Genomic DNA, 19,798 nt, shown 5'->3' with positions numbered 1-19,798 from the left:
GGCTTAGCAGGTAAAGCCACTGCCTGCAGTGCCGGCACCCCATATGGATGCCAGTTCGAGTCCTAGTTGCTCCACTTGTGATCCAGCTCTCTGGTATGGCCTGGGAGGACAGCAGAGGATGGTCTAAGTCCTTGGGCCCCTGCATCTGTGTGGGGGACCTGGAGAAGCTCCTGGCTCATACCCAGCTGTTGCAGCCATCTGGGGAGTGACCCAGTAGATGGAAGACCTCTCTCTAACTCTGCCTTTTAAATAAATAAATAAATAGCCGGCGCCACAGCTCACTAGGCTAATCCTCTGCCTTGTGGTGCCGGCACACCGGGTTTTAGTCCCAGTCGGGGCGCCGGATTCTGTCCCGGTTGCCCCTCTTCCAGGCCAGCTCTCTGCTGTGGCCCGGGAAGGCAGTGGAGGATGGCCCAGGTGCTTGGGCCCTGCACCCCATGGGAGACCAGGATAAGTACGTGGCTCCTGCCATCAAATCAGCGCGGTGCGCCGGCCGCAGTGTGCCAGCCGCGGCGGCCACTGGAGGGTGAACCAACAGCAAAGGAAGACCTTTCTCTCTGTCTCTCTCTCTCTCACTGTCCACTCTGCCTGTCAAAAAATTAAAAAAAAAAATCTTTTTTAAAAAAGAAAAGAGTAGTTAGCAGAAACCGTGAATACAATAAAAATATTCAAAAGCTTGGTTGACGAGTTTTGCTGTAGCACTGTGACTTTATACAAGTCATCTAATATCTCTGAGCTTTGATTTCATCATTAACAAAAGGAAGACAGTCATATCCATTCTATATTTATTTTAACACTTTAACAAATGAATGCATTTAAGCAAAACTTTAAAATAGCACCTAGCATGTAAGTGCAAAATACAAGATTATTATTGATGCCTTAAGGTCCCAAATTCATTGACATATGATGACCTTTTTTTAAGAGTATCATCACATCATTTTGTCCAAAAGCAAGTAATATTTACAAAAAGTATTATATGCATATATTTAAAAGATTTATTTATTTTATTTATTTTAAAGGCAAAGTTAGAGAGAGAGAGAGGGAGACAGAGAGAGAGATGTTTCATCCACTGGCTCACTTCTCAGATAGCTGCAACAGCCAGGACTGGGTCATGCAGAAAACAGGAGCCAGGAACTCCATGCAGGTCTCCCATTTGGGTAGCAGGGGTCCAGTCACTTGGGACATCTTCCACTGTCTTCCCCAGGCCATTAGCAGAGAGGTGAATCCAAAGCAGTGCAGCCAGAACAGAAAACAGTGCACACTTGGGATGCCAGTGTCACAGGCAATGGTTATACCAGTGACACCAGAATGCCGCCCCCACAAACAAGTATTATAAATATTTTCATCAGTTTTTAGTTTTAGAATCTAATATTCAAAGAGTTCTGGAAACTGCATATCAAGGCTTCAGTTTAGTATCTTATTTTTCTTAGAAGACATTTTAACTTAAAACTATGTCAACAGAAAATAGGCACAAAGCAAAGCCATAAAACAGCATAAGGAGAAGTTAAATATCTCTTGCCTTGAATTTACAAAAATTTGTATGAAGAGACTTTTAACACAGTTTGAAATGTGAGTTCTTTACAAATTAACAATTATTACATTACAGAATGCTGATAACACTTAAATACTTTCCATAGGTTAAAAATTCATTAGTGTAGTGGAGTATTATATTTATATCCATAAAAGTTTCTATATATATAGAAACTGATATAGATATACATATATATAGAATATTAGTATAAACAGACCTTGTGACATATACTTATGCCACAAAGGATGGAAGTAAAAAAGACAGAACTAAAATGATTATGTCAAGTTTGATAAGAAACAGGATTATTTACATAGCCTTAAAAAGGTCTTCCCATGGATTACTAATTAAAATGGACAAGGTAAATTCTACACAGAAACTTTGCAGACCCTACCTTAATCAAGTGATCAAAATTAGTATCAAAAATAAGGAACATAATGACATCATGTGCCTTCTGATATGATGCACTGAGGACATAACATCATTATGTGACATTTGTGCCAAGAATGTGTAAACCAAATCTAACCATGCAGATCACCATATAAAAGTAAATTGAGACCATTCTATAATGGATATAAAGGACCATTTGGGTAGGAGAAATAACTAATTGTGTTTCATAGCACTGAAGTATAACTATGATTAACAATAATTGTCTATTTCAAAACAGCTAGTATAAAAGATTTTAAATGTTTCCAAAACAAATAAATGATAAATGTCTGGGGTGATAGTATGCTACTTACCCTGACCATGCTACATTACATACAAGCATCAAATAATCACATAATAGGCCCAAAATATATACAATTAGTATGTATCACTTAAAAATGAAAAATACATTAAAAGAAATTAGTGTGTAGTCTTTAGGTTGTCAAGGTCATGAAACAGAACAGGTGAGAAACCATTACAGATTAAAGTAGACAAAAATGAGCTAACAATTAAATGCAAAGTGTTATTCTAGAATGGGTCCTAGACTGTAAAAAACAACCATAGAGAACATTTATATGCTTTGTATATGCATACATACATAAAATATATTACAGATGTAGAGCATATGTGGGTGTGAATGTGATAAAGTATTACAAGTTGATGAATTAAGTGAAAGGAGCAGGTGAATTCATTTTTCTATTATAATTACTCTATAATTATTAGGAGAGTTAGATTTTGATATTCTAGATATTGTATATTCTAAAGCAACAATAATTAAAACAGTGCTGGAATAAGACAAGACTGATCACTGGGACAGAAAAAATATTTAAGAATATCTTTTGGATACATGAATTCTGTTAACCCTAAAGAGTGGGACTGGGAAACTTCTCGGTGGTCAGATTACCAAGGAAAACAGTCAAGCACTATGACCAATACAGCTTGTTTAAAGTAAAACATTAAACAGAACTGAGCTAGTTAGCTGTTCTTTTGTATCCTTGCTACAAATAGGTACTTCTGAATTCTAATGGAAGGTACAGAGGCAGAATCTGAAAAACTGAGCTTGCATGTTCCTTACAAAAATTGGATGGATAAGGACCAGCAGTATGATGCAGAGGTTTAAGCTGCTGCCTGCAGTGCCCGAATCCCATACAGGTGCAGGTTCAAGTCCTCTTGCTTCCAATTCAGTTCCCTGCTAATGCACCTGGAAAAGCCACAAAAATGGATCAAGTGCTTGGGCCCCTGCCACCCACGTGGGATTGGGATGAAGATCGTGGCTTCAGCCTAGCTCAGCCATGGCCATTGCAGCCATTGGAGAGTAAATCATTGAATAGAAGACTTCTCTCTCTCTCTCTCTCTCTTCTCTTACTCACTCTGACTCTCTCTGTAACTCTTTCAAAAAAATTTTTAAAAAATCTTAAAAAAATAGATAAAATGAGTACCAGCACAATCCAGTAATCAGGTACTCAAACTTCATATATTGTTTAGACTATGAATAGGAGACTAAGAAGCAAAAAATGTTAAAGCAAATGTCACATAAATATGATTTCCTATTCAGCAAATAGAAATTAACACAAAGAAAATAATATATGCAGCAACAGTAATAGAAAACCAAAATAACAGAAGACAATGCCATGAACATCATAAATTAATGTTAAGACAATTATAGTATAAGTGAATTAAAACATAAATTTAGAAACAGCTATAATCCCCAGATGAAACACAGTTGTACAACTCTTATACTTTCCCAGAAGAAAATGTGGAAATCAAAACAAAAAAAGAACTATCTCAATTCTCTCATTTCCTTTCAAATGTGAAGCATGACTTGAGATTATGAATAAATTATATTTGGGCTAATGAAAGTCTGAGATGAAGGGCAGATGGAAAGTTCAAGTATCATGATAAATGAAGAAAAACAACAAGATCAATATTCAACTACTTTCCACAAACTCTAAAAAGAACAATAAACATAATCAGACACATGTGTTTTAGCAGCGACTGTTTGGGGCCAGCACTGTGGCATAGTGAATTAAGTTGCCACCTGTGACACTGGCATCTCTTACAGGTGTTGGTTCGAGTCCCAGCTGCTCAACTTTCGATTAAGTTCCCTACTAATGTGCTTGGAAAAGCAGGAAAGGTAAGTGCTTATGCCCCTGTACCCACATGGGTTTGGCCCAGGCCAAAGCCAGGAGCCAGGAGCTTCTTCTGAGTCTCCTACATGGGTACAGGGGCCCAAACACTGAGCCATCTTCCGCTGCTTTCCCAGGAGCATTAGCAGGAAACTGGGATCACAAGTAGGGCAGCTGGGTCTGGAACTGGTGCCCATATAGGATGCTGGTGTTACAGGCAGTGGCTTTATGAGCTATGCCACAAAATTGGGCCCATGACTGTTCTATTTAAGTGGAGAATCAAGAAAAATGAATAAAGTTAGATGATTCAAAATAATTAATTATAGCAAAAATAAAGCACCATTTCTGTAATGAACTTTTAATATGAAATTTTCACTTTATTCTCTTTTGAAATTCATGTTACTTTAGGGTAAAGTATAACCTAAGCATTCCATATTATCAAATTGAAAGGAATGATAAACCCCTAAACATCACCTACACCTAAGTATGAAGTAGGTATTTTTGTCGACATGAGTATTTGCAGTGGACAAAATAACTCTTTCCCTTTTCATGCACAATTAAGTTGACTAATTATTGAAGTCACTTTTAGACTAGATTATTTGTTGAATTCTTGCTCTTTCTATTCAACTTGTGCATGAATCCAAGAAGTTCTGAAATCTGCAAAAGCCGCCCAAGCTTATTTATCAAGTTTACTACAAAGACTAAGCCATATCTAAAGTTTAATATCACCAAACCCAGAAAGGTGACTATAATACAATCATGAAAAAGAAAAGAAAAACTCCCATTACATTATGAATTAATCAAAAGTTCTGAAATTGTTATGACAGTAATTGGTGGCATTTTTCTTGTAAAGGCAATATTGTTTACCTTAAGTTTGTAAGATACATTATAGCTGAAGCTCTCAGTTCTTTCCTGCTCTCACACACTTGAAGATATCCACACCTATCAGTAATATTCAATCATTATGGCAATAATTCTGAAAGGAGGTAGCTGAAGTAAAGAATTATCAGCCACATTCTATAAAAGGATTTCCTGCTAATTATATGATTTCAGTGAAGCTTAACTTTCTAAAATGACACAGAAGAAATATCAGTAAACTCCTACCTGTTCTGGCATTGCTCCATGTTCAATTCCAGTCTTCAATAATCTGTAGCAATTACCAAACAGATCCCATTTTGTGAGATCATGAGCACTAAAATAAACAAAAATGCATTAACTTTTCTAGAGTGGAAAGAAATTAAAATTTGAGATGAGTTTCAATAAGAATATAAAATCACTTTCTTGTAGAAATGAAAAAAGTCCACAAACGGGTGTGTGTGTATGTGTTTGAGAAAAACAGAGAGAGATTTTCCATAAACTTTCTTAAGTAGGCTGGGACTAGGAATCAATGAAAAAAATAAACACCAATAAAACCTCACACATTTTACCAAAGATTTCTACCACAAGGTAATGTTAAAATAATACTGGACAGATGGGTAAGCCCTTCTTTCTAGCATAGGATAAACTAAATACATTTTAAATAAATTATCTTGGGGCCGGCACTGTGGCACAGCAGGTAAAGCCACTGCCTGCAGTGCCAGCATCCCATATGGGCGCCAGTTCGAGTCCCAGCTGCTCCACTTCCCATCCAGCTCTTTGCTATGGCCTGGGAGAGCAGAAGATGGCCCAAGTCCTTGGGCCCCTGCACCCACGTAGGAGACCTGGAGGAAACTCCTGGCTCCTGGATTTGGATTAGCACAGCCTTGGCCGTTGCAGCCAACTGGGGAGTGAACCAGCGGATAGAAGACCTCTCTCTCTCTCTCCCTCTCCTTCTCTCTTTGTGTAACTCTTTCAAGTAAATAAGTAAATCTTTAAAAATAAAACAAATTAACTGACAACTTAAAATTACAACCACGTGATTGTTCTGAGACAGATTGGTATTCATGCAATGGAAATAAAGACAAAACTAAGGGAAAAGAAATACAGGAACTGGCACCCATATGGGATGCCGGATCACAGATGTTGGCTTAACCAGCTGTGCCACATTGGTGGTCATAGCAAGGGCTTCAGAATGAGTTAATGATGACATTTTAAATTCTCATGAACTAAAAATAGGCCTTTTGTGCTGGCACCGTGGCTCACTTGGTTAATCCTCCACCTGCAGTACTGGCATCCCATATGGGCACTGAGTTCTAGTCCTGGTTGCTCCTCTTCCAGTCCAGTTCTCTGCTGTGGCCCAGGAGGGCAGTGGAGGATGGCCCAAGTGCTTGGGGCCCTGCACCTGCATGGGAGACCAGGAGGAAGCACCTGGCTCCTGGCTTCAGATCAGCATAGCTCTGGCCATAGCGGCCATTTGGGGGGTGAACCAACGGAAGGAAGACCTTTCTCTCTCTTTCCCTCTCACTTTCTAATTCTGTCAAATAAAAAAAAAAACAGGCCTTTTAAATACTGGCTGTCAACTTTTAATTTCAAGTGACAAAAATTTCTTAAAGAGTTTGGTCAAGTAATTAAGATGCTGGTTGAGATGCCCATACTGGAGTGCCTGGGTCTGACTTGCAACTCCAGACTTGAACTTTCTGCTAATACAAACTCTAGGGAGCAGTGATTGGGTTCCTGCCACCCACATTACGTGGGAGACCTGGACTGAGTTTGCTGTTCAGGGCCCTGAATCAGGACCATTGCAGGCTTCTGGGGAGTGGGCCAGGGTATGGGAGCAAGCACTTTCTTTTGTGTAGGTGTGTGTGCATGATGTGCTCTGTCTCACTCTTTTGTCTGTGTCTCTCTCTGCCTCTCAAAAAAATTTTTAAAAAATCAACTAGCAATTTATTGTCTTCACAGAATTCAAAATTATAATTTGAAAAAACACCAATCATTGATCTGAATCTTTCTTATTCAAATCCAGCTATTTTGTCAACATAATTAAGAACACATTACCAAACAATGAGACAAGAACAATTTAGTAAAAGGGCTCACAGGAACAACTTTCATGGCTTTTCCCAAAATCTTATTCTTTTACATTCACTTATTTGACAAATAAAAATTATATATATTTATCATATACAACATGTTGTTTTGAAATTGATGGAGCAAGGACAAAATGTCTTAAGTCCATGTTGACCTCTCACCTACATAACAGTAAGCAGGCCCATATTTCTCTGCCGTAATATAGCCCTGCCCTGCCTGGACTGCTGGACACAGCACAATCTGAAGAATCTAGCTATCACCCTGAGCTTTCTCCACTCCATCCAACTCAGCAACTCAGAGAGCAGCCCCAGCTGTGATCCCTCACAGGTCACACTGTAATCTCACAGGACCTTCAGAACTATCCCAAGCTCTCACTGTCAGGGCAGCTCATGACTCCCCAGACCCTTCCCGCCACTTTGTAGGTTATAAACCACTGGTCTGTAAGGGAAGGTGCTCTCTCTCTGCTGCGTTTGCTGGCAACTCTCAGCCAAGTGTTCTCCTGAGAGTGAGCCCTTCCCAGGCTTTATTCTTCTAAATAAACCTGGTCTGGTTGTGGCTTCATACTCGGTCTCTCCTTTCCTGACAGAAATACACATACATTGTGAAATGGCTAGATCTAGCTCATGAACATAAATTTTCTCATTTTTTTTGTGTGTGGTGAGAACACTTCAAATTTACTGTGATTTTTAATACAAGGCATTGTTATTAATTATGGCTACCATATTGTTCAATGAACTGACTCTCCCTAACTAAAATTTGGTGTCATTTGACCAACATCATCCCACTCACTCCTATCTTATTTGTTATTTGTCAATTTTTCTAAAAGCTATCAATTCAAAGTTGCATCTATAAAATGAGCATATAATTTGTTAAATATCGACTTAAACTTGTACAGTGTAACGTCATCACATTAAATGATAAATCATCATTGATGATAATCTTACACAAATTAAAATAAAAAATATAAATCATCTGGAGAAAATCTGAGCGAAGAAAAAGACTACCACCATTTCCCTTTGTTATATGAATGCTAAAGACAGTCATTTTGTACAGGTGGACTAGTTTGTCATTCACGAAATCTACTTTAAATAAATGACGTACTTGTGAAAAGAAGTTAACCGTTTTAACGTAGAAAGAACATTGTAAATATCATCATCATCAGCTTCTTCTCCCTACAAATAAACATAACCTCATTATGATGACTTTACTCATATTCACATTAAAGCACATTAATGTTTACTGCAAAAAAGAAAATTTATTATATAAATAGCATTCACTGTAGATAAATAAGAAAGTATAAATAAACACATACCAAGAAATCCTGAAACACCCGTAATCCCAACACAGAGATTTCTCTTATTTTAAATACTATGATAAACAAGAATTCATGTACTTTTCTGATGAATACTATAGGATAAATTCCTGAAACTGAAATTGCTGAGTTAAAGGACACAGACTTCGAAAGATTTAGATTATCTGAAAGATTTTACTGATTGCCAGTTACTTCTGTAGCTTTAACCAACAGTTGAAAAAAATGAAAAGTTCCCATAGCAACAAAAAGGTCTTGTAAAAATTGTTTACATGGACTAAAAAGACCTATGCCCTGTGAGAACATAAAGGACTACAGGGCTTCTAGACTGCTTTATACAGACTGGGAAAACAGGAAAAGAAGTCGGGATATAGCTGTTATTTTGGGCATACTGTTGGTAAGAAGACATTCCTTATAAGCTCACTTAATTTTTATGTTCTGCTCATCAGCAAATAGCAATAACTTGATAATATTAAAATGCAAATTAGGGTCCAAGAATAGGAAATGAAATAATGAAAGCCAGACTACTCTCAAATGAGAAAAAAACCAGATTTTTAAAATAAAGTGTAGGCTGGCACCGTGGCTCACTAGGCTAATCCTCCGCCTTGCGGCGCCGGCACACCAGGTTTTAGTCCCAGTCAGGACACCGGATTCTGTCCCGGTTGCCCCTCTTCCAGGCCAGCTCTCTGCTGTGGCCCGGGAAGGCAGTGGAGGATGGCCCAAGTGCTTGGGCCCTGCACCCATGGGAGACCAGGATAAGCGCCTGGCTCCTGCCTTCAGATTGGCGCAGTGTGCCAGTTGCAGTGAGCCGGCCGCGGTGGCCACTGGAGGGTGAACCAACAGCAAAGGAAGACCTTTCTCTCTGTCTCTCTCTCTCACTGTCCACTCTGCCTGTAAAAATAAATAAATAAATAAATAAATAAAATAAAATAAAAGTATAACCAAGGCTTTTAGGATATACAATTACAACAATGTTGCTAAGTTTTGAAAGAGATAAAGAATTCTATCACATTAAAACGAAAACAATTTATACATTCAGTTGTCTTGAATAACTCTAAGCTAAAATTATTGTATTTACACATTAATTTTAAAACAGACCTCTTGCAATAGGTCTTCCACAGAATGATTGAATCGATCTACAAACTCATCAATCAGCTGGCTTCGAGCTATGTCAACTCTGTTCTGGATGGTATATTCTTCACTGCATAAGATGCTGTATGTTTTGCTGCAGGCTTCTAGAACATCTGATTCTACGTGTTTCTCCACAACAAACTTAATCTGTTTTAATAAAGCATCTAGATGCTGAGGAGAAAAAAAAAGAAAAACTGTGATACTTAGATTATAAATACAAGTTAGCATCTTTCAGATAAGAAACCAAAATGATTAAAGGAAAATTAAAATAAGCCCATTAAATTAAACTACTAATTGTAGAATTTTACTTTCATATTGTCTTACCTTTTCCATTCTACCTGTGCTATAAATTTCTAGATCAAAATACTGTGGAATTTGTAGCAAGTTTGCTACCTTCTCTGCATCTGCAGAATACTAGGAGACAAGCAAAGAAAAAAAGCGGTTAACTACTTTAGTAGGACAGTGAGAGCAAACAGCAGCATGTTATCATAAAACAGCATGTTAAAATAAAACAGCATGAAACTGTACCTTTGACAATAACATAGGAAGTGTGATAATAAAATGTTCAGTCAATTTGTTTCGATCATCAATTTGAGTTTTCCTTTCTTTGGCAGTTAGCACCTAGAAGTAAATTACAATGGAAAAAGAATAATGATGTTATGTTTTAATTTATAAATTTTAAATGTTACAATGAATAATGAAGTGCTGGCAGACAATGTAACCGATAATGTTATTAGAAACATAAATGCATCAACTGAAATAACTACTTGTTTTCATTAAGTAAAAATATAAACCTAAAACAGCATAATTATGAATATAAAAATACTGGAACTAATGAAAACAATTTTTCTAGAGTTTTAACTTCACTGTGCTGAGACCTCTCCTATGGTGAATACATATACACTTTTTTGAAGTAAAACAGCAACAGAAGTTAACTAATTCTCATTTATTTATTTATTTTTTTGACAGGCAGAGTGGACAGTGAGAGAGACAGAGAGAAAGGTCTTCCTTTGCCATTGGTTCACCCTCCAATGGCCACCATGGCCGGCGCACCGCGCTGATCCGAAGCCAGGAGCCAGGTGCTTTTCCTGGTCTCCCATGGGGTGCAGGGCCCAAGCACTTGGGCCATCCTCCACTGCACTTCCCTGGCCACAGCAGAGAGCTGGCCTGGAAGAGGGGCAACCGGGACAGAATCCGGTGTCCTGACTGGGACTAAAACCTGGTGTGCCGGCGCCGCAAGGCGGAGGATTAGCCTAGTGAGCCGCGGCGCCGGCCCTCACTTATTTTTAATGTATAAATAAATTTATCTCTAGACTCATTTGTCTCCTCATAACTAAGCTCATTAACCTGTTAGCAGTCATCGTTCACATTTAAGCTGATAATGCTTATCACTTCATTCTGTATCCAGCCATAGGTGATTTCAAATATGAATCATTAAAATGAACGCTCACTTTAAGTTAATCATTTCCCTCAATATACTCTGCATTTTGTTATCTTGAAGAGATTTCCAATATAAAGGTGAAGAGTTTTACAGAAAAGAAACATTCCAACATAAACTGCCACATTATAAATGCCAATTATAAATTGTCACTAGTTAAGTACACACATGCATAAGAAATAACAGTGTCTCTTATCTGATTGTTGCTCAGTCTTTCAAACATATAAAATAATTACTTGGGAAAACAAGAGCAAAACCACAGTGCTTAGTTCTGCTTAAAGCAATTAACTGGGGGCCAGTGTTGTGGCTCAGTGGGTTAATGCCCTGGCATCCCATATGGGCGCTGGTTCAAGACCCGGCTGCTCCACTTCAGATCCAGCTCTCTGCTATGGCCGGGGAAAGCAGCAGCAGAAGGCTCAAGTCCTTGGGTCCCTGCATCCACGTGGGAGACCAGGAGGAAGCTCCTGGCTCCTGGTTTCAGAATGGCGCAGCTCCAGCCGTTGCGGCCAATTGGGGAGTGAACCATCGGATGGAAGACCTTTCTTCCTCTCCCTCTCTCTGCCTCTCCTCTCTGTGTAACTCTGACTTTCAAATAAATAAATAAATATTTTTTAAAAAAAGGAATTAACTGACTACATGTAAGTGGAATGTATTCGGCATATTTGAAATCACAAAAATTCATGTGATGTAAGGACATTGATTTTAGGGAAACAGACATTTTTAACTAAATAATCATTATGTTGGACACTATATATGAATTCATCAGGTCCTCACAATACTTCTGATGGAATAGCAATAACAGCATGACATTTATAAAGGGTGAAATTGTCCATATCTAACCAAATGGTATGCATATCTTTTTTTGGCCCAATAATCCCATTCTAGCAATGTATTCCACTAGCAGACCTGATGAAAGTATAAAATCACATATGCACAAGATTATTCATTACATATTATTTAACAATAATATAAAAGAGTTAATTTAAAAGATGTACATATTTATCATAGGTGAGATCACAATACAGTGAGATTAAAACTCTATAAAAGTTATTTTTACTGGTTCCAGTATTTTTAAATTTCACAATTATGAACACCTTCACTTTCATATGGCTGTAATATTATTCATTACACTGATATAAAAATAAAAATCGAGCAGTATCCAGAATATACTGTGAAAGCAAGAAAGGAAAAGTATGTAAAGTATGGTATCTATTATAAAAGATTAGGAGTAGGAGGGGTGAAGAATAACAATATACATATCTGGACATGTAAGCATTTACATATCCTAGTACAAGGATGAATCATAAATAAATAAAAATGATTACTGTCAGGAAGGGGGTATATAAGGGAAACAATCAATAAAATTTATCTAAACATATCAAAAATTATGTATTTGTTTGAAAAGCAAGGAGAAGTGAGACCAGAGAGAGAATGTGCTTCCAGCTTTTGGTTTTCTTTTCAAATACCTGTAATGGCTGGAGCTGAGCCAGGCTGAAGCCAGGAGTTAGGAACTCAATCCATCTCTCTAATGTGGGTGCCAGTGATCCAATCACTTGAGCCATCACCTTCTGCCTCTCAGGGGGTTTATTAGCAAGAAGTTGGGATTGGGAGTGGAGTCTACACTTGAACCCAGGTGCTCCAATGTGGCATTCAGGTGCCCCAACTAGCATCTTAATTTCTAGGCCAAATGCCCACCTTGAATGTATCTTTCTACATGGTCTTGACTTTCTAAACTATGAAAATTTTTACCTATTCCAAAAGAATAAAAAAATTTTTTTTTAAATCAAAGAGGGAGTTGGCATGATGACGCAGCATCTGCAGTGCTACATCTCATAAGCCACCATCTGCAGTGGTGACATCTCATATGGGAGCTGGTTCTACTCTTGGATGCTCCATTTCCATTCCAGCTCCTTGCTAATGCACCCGGGAAAGCAGCAGAGAATGCGCCAAGTACTTGGACCCCTGCACCCACGTGGGAGACCCAGAAGTAGCTGCTGGCTCCTGACGGATTCAGATCCGGCAGCTGTGTCCATTTGGGGAGTGAACCAGCACATGAAGATCTCTGTCTCACCTCTCTCTCACTATAACTTTCAAGTAAATAAATGAACTTTATAATAAAATCAAAGAAGTAAAGTTCCTGCCAGGAAAAATCTGAAATATAAAAATCCATATGACTCTTATGATTTAAATACATACGAATAATCTATCTTTCCTTATCTATGTCTACTAAAAGTGCCTAGGATTTGATCTTTACACACCACTCTCTTTAGATGATTCTCGTGCTAAGGCAGCATGGAATCCAGACCCTCAATTATCCCTGTACTTCCTGGTATTCATTACCTTGCAGGATCTCTTCCCACAATGAATAAAGGTAACTTATGTAGGCCGGCGCCGCGGCTCCTGTCCCGGTTGCCCCTCTTCCAGGCCAGCTCTCTGCTCTGGCCAGGGAGTACAGTGGAGGATGGCCCAAATACTTGGGCCCTGCACCCCATGGGAGACCAGGATAAGTACCTGGCTCCTGCTATCGGATCAGCGCGGTGCGCCGGCCGTAGCGCGCCAGCTGCGGCGGCCATTGGAGGGTGAACCAATGGCAAAGGAAGACCTTTCTCTCTGTCTCTCTCTCACTGTCCACTCTGCCTGTCAAAAAAAAAAAAAAACCAAAAAAAAAAAAAAACAACCAAAAAAAACCCAGTAACTTGTGTAACCAACAGTGTATAGTGTAATTTTTTAGGACATACCACTGCCTGCCTTAGACTCTACTGGATCATTCATTCCAGGAAAGGTCAATAGTCATGTCATGAAAATACTCAAATAGTCCCATGAAGAAGTCCAGGGAGCTCTAAGACAGCACAAGAACAGCGCTAACTTGCCAGTTATGTGAGTGAGCCACTGGTTAAGTAGATTATGCAGTCTAAGTCAAACCTTCAGAAGCTTAAGCTCTGGTTAACAGCTTGACTAAAATCTTATGAGACTCTAAACCAAAAGAACAGTTTAAGGCATTTCTGTTCTGAATTTTTACTCACTGTAACTGTATAAGATAATGGAGGCTTGTTGTTCTAAGCCCCTAAATTTTGGAGTAATTTCTTGCATGACAATAGACAATTACACAAGCAATAAAGGTAAAAAGTAAACAGGGGGTAACTTGTTCTCCAATAAAAATCTTTAAAAATGACAAAGCCAATAAATTAGCCTGAAAGGGCTATTATTAGTGTAAGTGGAGATATATAAATATATATTTTAAAGGCTTTTACTATCAAAAACTTCAAAAACACTCAAAAGCAAAGTAATAATCAATGATACTGTCATTCCTATTTCATCAATTTTCCTAAAGTTTCTTTTCTATAGCATTTTCAGTTAAATCCTTGTATATGTATTTCACCTTTAAGAATTTAAGCATAAGATGCTAAGAGATGAGACCTTAAAAACAGTAAAACTTACCATGTCCAACAAAATTAAATAATATTTTCTTCATATTTTGTATGAAGTTCACAGTTTCCTTAAAAGTTATCTTTTCAGTTTGTTCAAATAAGGATTCTAGCAATTATATTTGACTGGTATTTCCCTAAAACTTTAGTGTTTTTTTTTTTTTTTTTTTTTTTTAAGATTTCTTTTACTTTATCTGAAAGTCAATCACAGACAGGGAGAGGGAGATGGAGAGGGAGAGAAGAGAGACAGAGATTTGCTGGTTCACTCTCCACTTGGCCACAAAGACCAGGGCTGGGCCAGGCTGAAGCCAGGGACCAGGAGTTTCACCCAGTCTCTCATGTGGGTGGGTAGAAGGGCCCAAGGATTTGGGCTATTACTTGCTGCTTTCCCAGGCGCACTACCAGGGAGCTGGATCGCAAGTGGAGCATCAGGGACCTGCACTGCACTCACACAGCATGCCGTTGCTGCAGACAGTGGCTTTACTCACTATACCACAGTGCTGGCCCCTACAATTTTAGTTTCTAAAAGTTACTCCTTTCTATATTCTGAATTTGGCTAAGTAAATCTCTGTTGGCTCATCTTAACATTTTCTTCTATCTTTTTGTTTTCTGGAAAACTGGTGATTTATTTTTATTTTTTAACTTTTATTTAATGAATATAGATTTCCAAAGTACGGCTTCAATGACTTCCCTCCCACCCGCAACCCACCCCTTTCCCACTCCCTCTCCCCTTCCATTCACATCAAGATTCATTTTCGATTTTCTTTATATACAGAAGATCAGTTTATTATACATTAAGTAAAGATTTCAACAGTTTGCACCCACATAGAAACACAAAGTGAAAAATACTGTTTGAGTACTCGTTATAGCATTAAATCTCAATGTACAGCACATTAAGGACAGAGATCCTACATGAGGAGTAAGTGCACAGTGACTCCTGTTGTTGACTTTACAAATTGACACTCCTGTTTATGGCATCAGTAATGTCCCTATGCTCCAGTCATGAGTTGCCAAGGCAATGGAAGCCTTTTGAGTTCACCGACTCTAACTTATTTAGACAAGGTCATAGTCAAAGGCAGGAAGTCACCATTTCTCATAGTGTCCATTTCACTTCAACAGGTTTCCTTTTTGGTGTTCAGTCAGTCGTCACCGATCAGGGAGAACATATGATATTTGTCCCTTTGGGACTGGCTTACTTCACTCAGCATGTTTTCCAGATTCCTCCATTTTGTTGCAAATGACTGGATTTCGTTGTTTCTTACTGCGGTATAGTATTCTAAAGAATACATATCCCATAATTTCTTTATCTAGTCTACCGCTGATGGGCATTTAGGTTGGTTCCAGGTCTTAGCTATTGTGAATTGAGCTGCAATAAACATTAAAGTGCAGACAGCTTTTTTGTTTGTCAATTTAAACTCCTTTGGGTAAATTCCAAGGAGTGGGATGGCTGGGTTGAATGGTAGGGTTATCTTCAGGTTTCTGAGGAATCTCCAGACTGACTCCCATAGTGGCTTGACCAGTTTGCATTCCCACCAACAGTGGGTTCGTGTCCCTTTTTCCCCACATCCTCGCCAGCATCTGTGTTGGTAGATTTCTGTATGTGAGCCATTCTAACCAGGGTGAGGTGAAACCTCATTGTGGTTTTGATTTGCATTTCCCTGATTGCTAGTGATCTTGAACATTTTTTCATGTGCCTGTTGGCCATTTGGATTTCCTCTTTTGAAAAATGTCTATTGAGGTCCTTGGCCCATCTCTTAAGTGGGTTGTTGGTTTTGTTTTTGTGGAGTTTCTTGATCTCTTTGTAGATTCTGGTTATTAACCCTTTATCTGTTGCATAGTTTGCAAATATTTTTTCCCATTCTGTCGGTTGTCTCTTCACTCTCCTGACTGTTTCTTTTGCAGTACAGAAACTTCTCAAGTTGATGCAATCCCAATAGTTGATTTTGGCTTTGACTGCCTGTGCCTCCCGGGTCTTTTCCAGAAACGCTCTGCCTGTGCCAATATCTTGAAGGGTTTCTCCAACGTTCTCTAGTAACTTGATGGTGTCAGGTCGTAGATTTAGGTCTTTAATCCATGTTGAGTGGATTTTTGTGTAAGGTGTAAGGTAGGGGTCTTGCTTTATGCTTCTGCACGTGGAAATCCAGTTTTCCCAGCACCATTTATTGAATAGACTGTCCTTGCTCCAGGAATTGGTTTTAGATCCTTGATCAAATATAAGTTGGCTGTAGATGTTTGGATTGATTTCTGGTGTTTCTATTCTGTTCCATTGGTCTATCCATCTGGAAAACTGGTAATTACCTCTAGAAGCTTGATTATACTCAGATTCTACCATCCTTCCAGGAGTACTTCAAAAGCGATAGTTTCATTTTCAGTTGTGTTAAGCTTTTTGGGAAGTCCTGCTTAATTCTTTTTTTTTTTCTTTTCTTTTTTTAAAAATGTGACAGGCAGAGTTAGACAGACAGAGAGAAAGATCTTCCTTCTGTTGGTTCACCCCCCAAAACGGCCACTACAGCTGGTACGCTGCGCCAATCCGAAGCCAGGAGCCAGGTGCTTCTTCTTGGTCTCCCATGCGGGTGCAGGGCCCAAGCACTTGGGCCATCCTCCACTGCACTCCCGGCCACAGCAGAGAGCTGGACTGGAAGAGGGGCAACTGGGACAGAATCCGGTGCCCTGACCGGGACTAGAACCTGGTGTGCCAGTGCCGCAGGCGGAGGATTAGCCTATTGAGCCATGGTGCCGGCCCACAGCAGCATTCTTAACTGCTATACTAAATTTAATCAGAGGGTTCAGATGACCTCAGACTAATCTACCCATTAATTTCTCATCAAGTTTTCATTGAAAATTTTTATCTAGATTATTTCACTATGATGACAAATAGTAATATTCTATCATAGCCCTTTCATTTATTACCAGTGATGCTTTTATCAAAAAAATACTTGCCTCACAAACTATTCAACTACCCTGAAATCTTAATATCTCTAATAAAGGAAAATTAAATACGAGGTTCCCTTCCGACATGATGGACTATGAAATACAAAAAAGCACTCTTGTCAAAACTCTATAACCTGATCTGCCCAAGCTTTTAGAACTTTCAGGTTACAGAAGATTCTTGATGGAAAATACAAGTGTCATGAAATAAATGCTAAGAAAAATTAGAAGGAAAAATTGTTTCTCAACTGAAAGAGTTAAGCTGGTGAGGTGGTTAAGCTACCACTTGTGATGCCAATATCCCATAATGGAATGCCTTTCAAAGAAACTAAAAATCTTCAATGGAGGAAAAGAGTATATGTGTCTAATATTAATCTCTCTAGTTCTCTTAGGGTACTCATTGTGGAGAGTTATCTTTGTGCGACTTTTATTTTCAACATATAGTCTTTAAATCTGAAGCATATCTTTTTGCAGTCTACAGCTGGACCACCAGTCTGACAGTTTCTCTCTATTGATTGCAGTATTTATTCATATTCAACAATTTTTTTTTTTAATTTACTTGACAGAGTTATAGACAGAGAGAAAGAGGTCTTCATTCCATTGGTTCACCCCCTAAATAGCAGCTACGGCCGGATCTATGCTGATCCAGGTGCTTCCTCCAGGTCTCCCACACGGGTGCAGATGCCAGGCATCTGGGCCATCCTCCACTGCCTTCCTGGGCCATAGCAGAGAGCTGGATTGGAAGAGAAGGCAGGACTAGAACTGGTGCCCATATGGGATGCTGGCACCACAGGCGGAGGATTAACCAAGTGAGCCACAGTGCCGGCCCCTCAACAATTCTTAATGCAAACGTATTTGTCATTTTCAATTTGATAATCTGTATGTCTCATTTTTTTTTGTTCCTGTTCTTTATTGTATTTACTTACATTCTTTGAACATTTTACCATTATAATTCCTCTTCATATTTTTTTCAAGTATGAGTGACTGGAGATTACTTTGCATCTTTTAACTTACAATGACTTCACGTTATCCCTGAGTTAATTACAGCAAAATATAGCAATTTTGCTCCAATTTAGTTCCAAATCCTTCCCCTGTCTTTTGTGCAATTATTTTTATTGATTTATTTATTTTTTGACATGCAGAGAGATGTCTTTTCATCTCTTTTCTTTCTGGAACTTCCATTATACATACTTTTGTGTACTTGATGTTGTTATGCACATTTCTGAGGCTCTGTTCAATGTTCTTCAATATTTCCCCCTCTGTTATTCAGAATAGATAATTTATATTAATCTTCAAGTTTACTATTTCTTTTTTCTGTCTTCTCAAATCTTCCATTTGGCTTAATTAGTAAATTTAAAAATTTCTTTTTTTCTTTTTTTCTTTTTTTTGACAGCAGAGTTAGAAAGTGAGAGAGAGACAGAGAGAAAGATCTCCCTTCTGTTGTTTCACCCCCCAAATGGCCACTATGGCAGGCGCACTGCACTGATACGAAGCCAGGAGCCAGGTGCTTCTCGTGGTCTCCCATGCGGGTGCAGGGCCCAAGCATGTGGGCCATCCTCCACTGCACTCCCTGGCCACAGCAGAGAGCTGGCCTGGAAGAGGGGCAGCTGGGACAGAATCCGGTGCCCCAACAGGGACTAGAATCTGGTGTGCCGGCACCGCTAGGTGGAAGATTAGCCTAGTGAGCCGCGGCATTGGCCAAATTTAAAATTTCTGAATGAACTTTCCAACTCTAGATTTCTCCTTCTGTTTTAAATTAATTAGAGTTCTATTTCTTATTTCCATATTTTTCTATAATTCACTGAACATATTTTTCTCTACTACTTTGAACATGTTTGTAAAAGGGCTCTAAAGTCTGCTAACTCAGTAGTATCTAGATTTAATGTAAAGCTAAGTGCCTTTTTCTCCCTACATATGGTCACAAACTATTGTTTCTTTACACGATTTTAAGTTTTCTTAAAAATCAGATACTTTCACAGAATAGCAAAATAGATGTTTTACATATTTTTATAAGTTTAATTTTTTAAAAAAGGAATCTGTAATTTAACATGTGTGATTTGTTTTCTCCCTGGTGTGTGGCTTCTGCTATTTCTTATTCTTATTTTTGTTTTGAGCCTGCCTTCCTAACAGTCTCCACTGTGTCTGAACAAATTAGATGTCAGACATGATTTGGGGATAGAATGTGCTCAAATTCTTCCTATCAGTAAGGCTTCTCCTGGCTGAGAAACCATCTGTTGTGGGTTTAAGAACCTATTCAGCCTGGTCTTTCAAGGGACCTAACTTACTTTATTGTTGGGTTCTCAAAGGTTTCTCAGTCAGCCAGGGATATGTGAAGAGCTAATCTAACCCTTTCATGACTCTCATTTCTAGGACATTTCAGTCACATTTTGGGATTGTCACCACTTACTATTATCAAGTCGGAATACAATTTCAGATTATCAAAACTTCTGAGATTTCAGTATTTCTACTAAGTCTGCAGCTTCTAGTTAAATCTGTGGGCATTTAGAACTTATCAATATGAACTATATTGTAACAGCAAAGCTA

At 38.6% G+C, this 19,798-nt stretch overlaps 1 protein-coding gene across 6 annotated transcripts in view; it reads right to left on the bottom strand.

Moving 5' to 3' along the window:
- STAG1 (STAG1 cohesin complex component) overlaps positions 1-19,798 on the bottom strand; it is a 381,935-nt gene that overhangs the window by 53,712 nt on the left and 308,425 nt on the right. For all 6 annotated transcript variants that reach the window (XM_002716398.5, XM_070072783.1, XM_070072784.1 and 3 more), the window contains 5 exons: positions 9,992-10,084; positions 9,788-9,877; positions 9,431-9,634; positions 8,125-8,195; positions 5,185-5,272 (listed from right to left, as the gene is read on the bottom strand). In XM_002716398.5, the coding sequence (XP_002716444.1) occupies positions 5,185-5,272; positions 8,125-8,195; positions 9,431-9,634; positions 9,788-9,877; positions 9,992-10,084 (546 nt within the window). The remainder of the gene's footprint in view (positions 1-5,184; positions 5,273-8,124; positions 8,196-9,430; positions 9,635-9,787; positions 9,878-9,991; positions 10,085-19,798) is intronic.

This window comes from Oryctolagus cuniculus, chromosome 4, assembly GCF_051225735.1.
Source record: "Oryctolagus cuniculus isolate XC-2025 breed Fujian yellow rabbit chromosome 4, ASM5122573v1, whole genome shotgun sequence".
Classification (NCBI taxonomy): domain Eukaryota; kingdom Metazoa; phylum Chordata; class Mammalia; order Lagomorpha; family Leporidae; genus Oryctolagus; species Oryctolagus cuniculus.
This window is presented reverse-complemented; position numbering and strand designations above follow the sequence as displayed.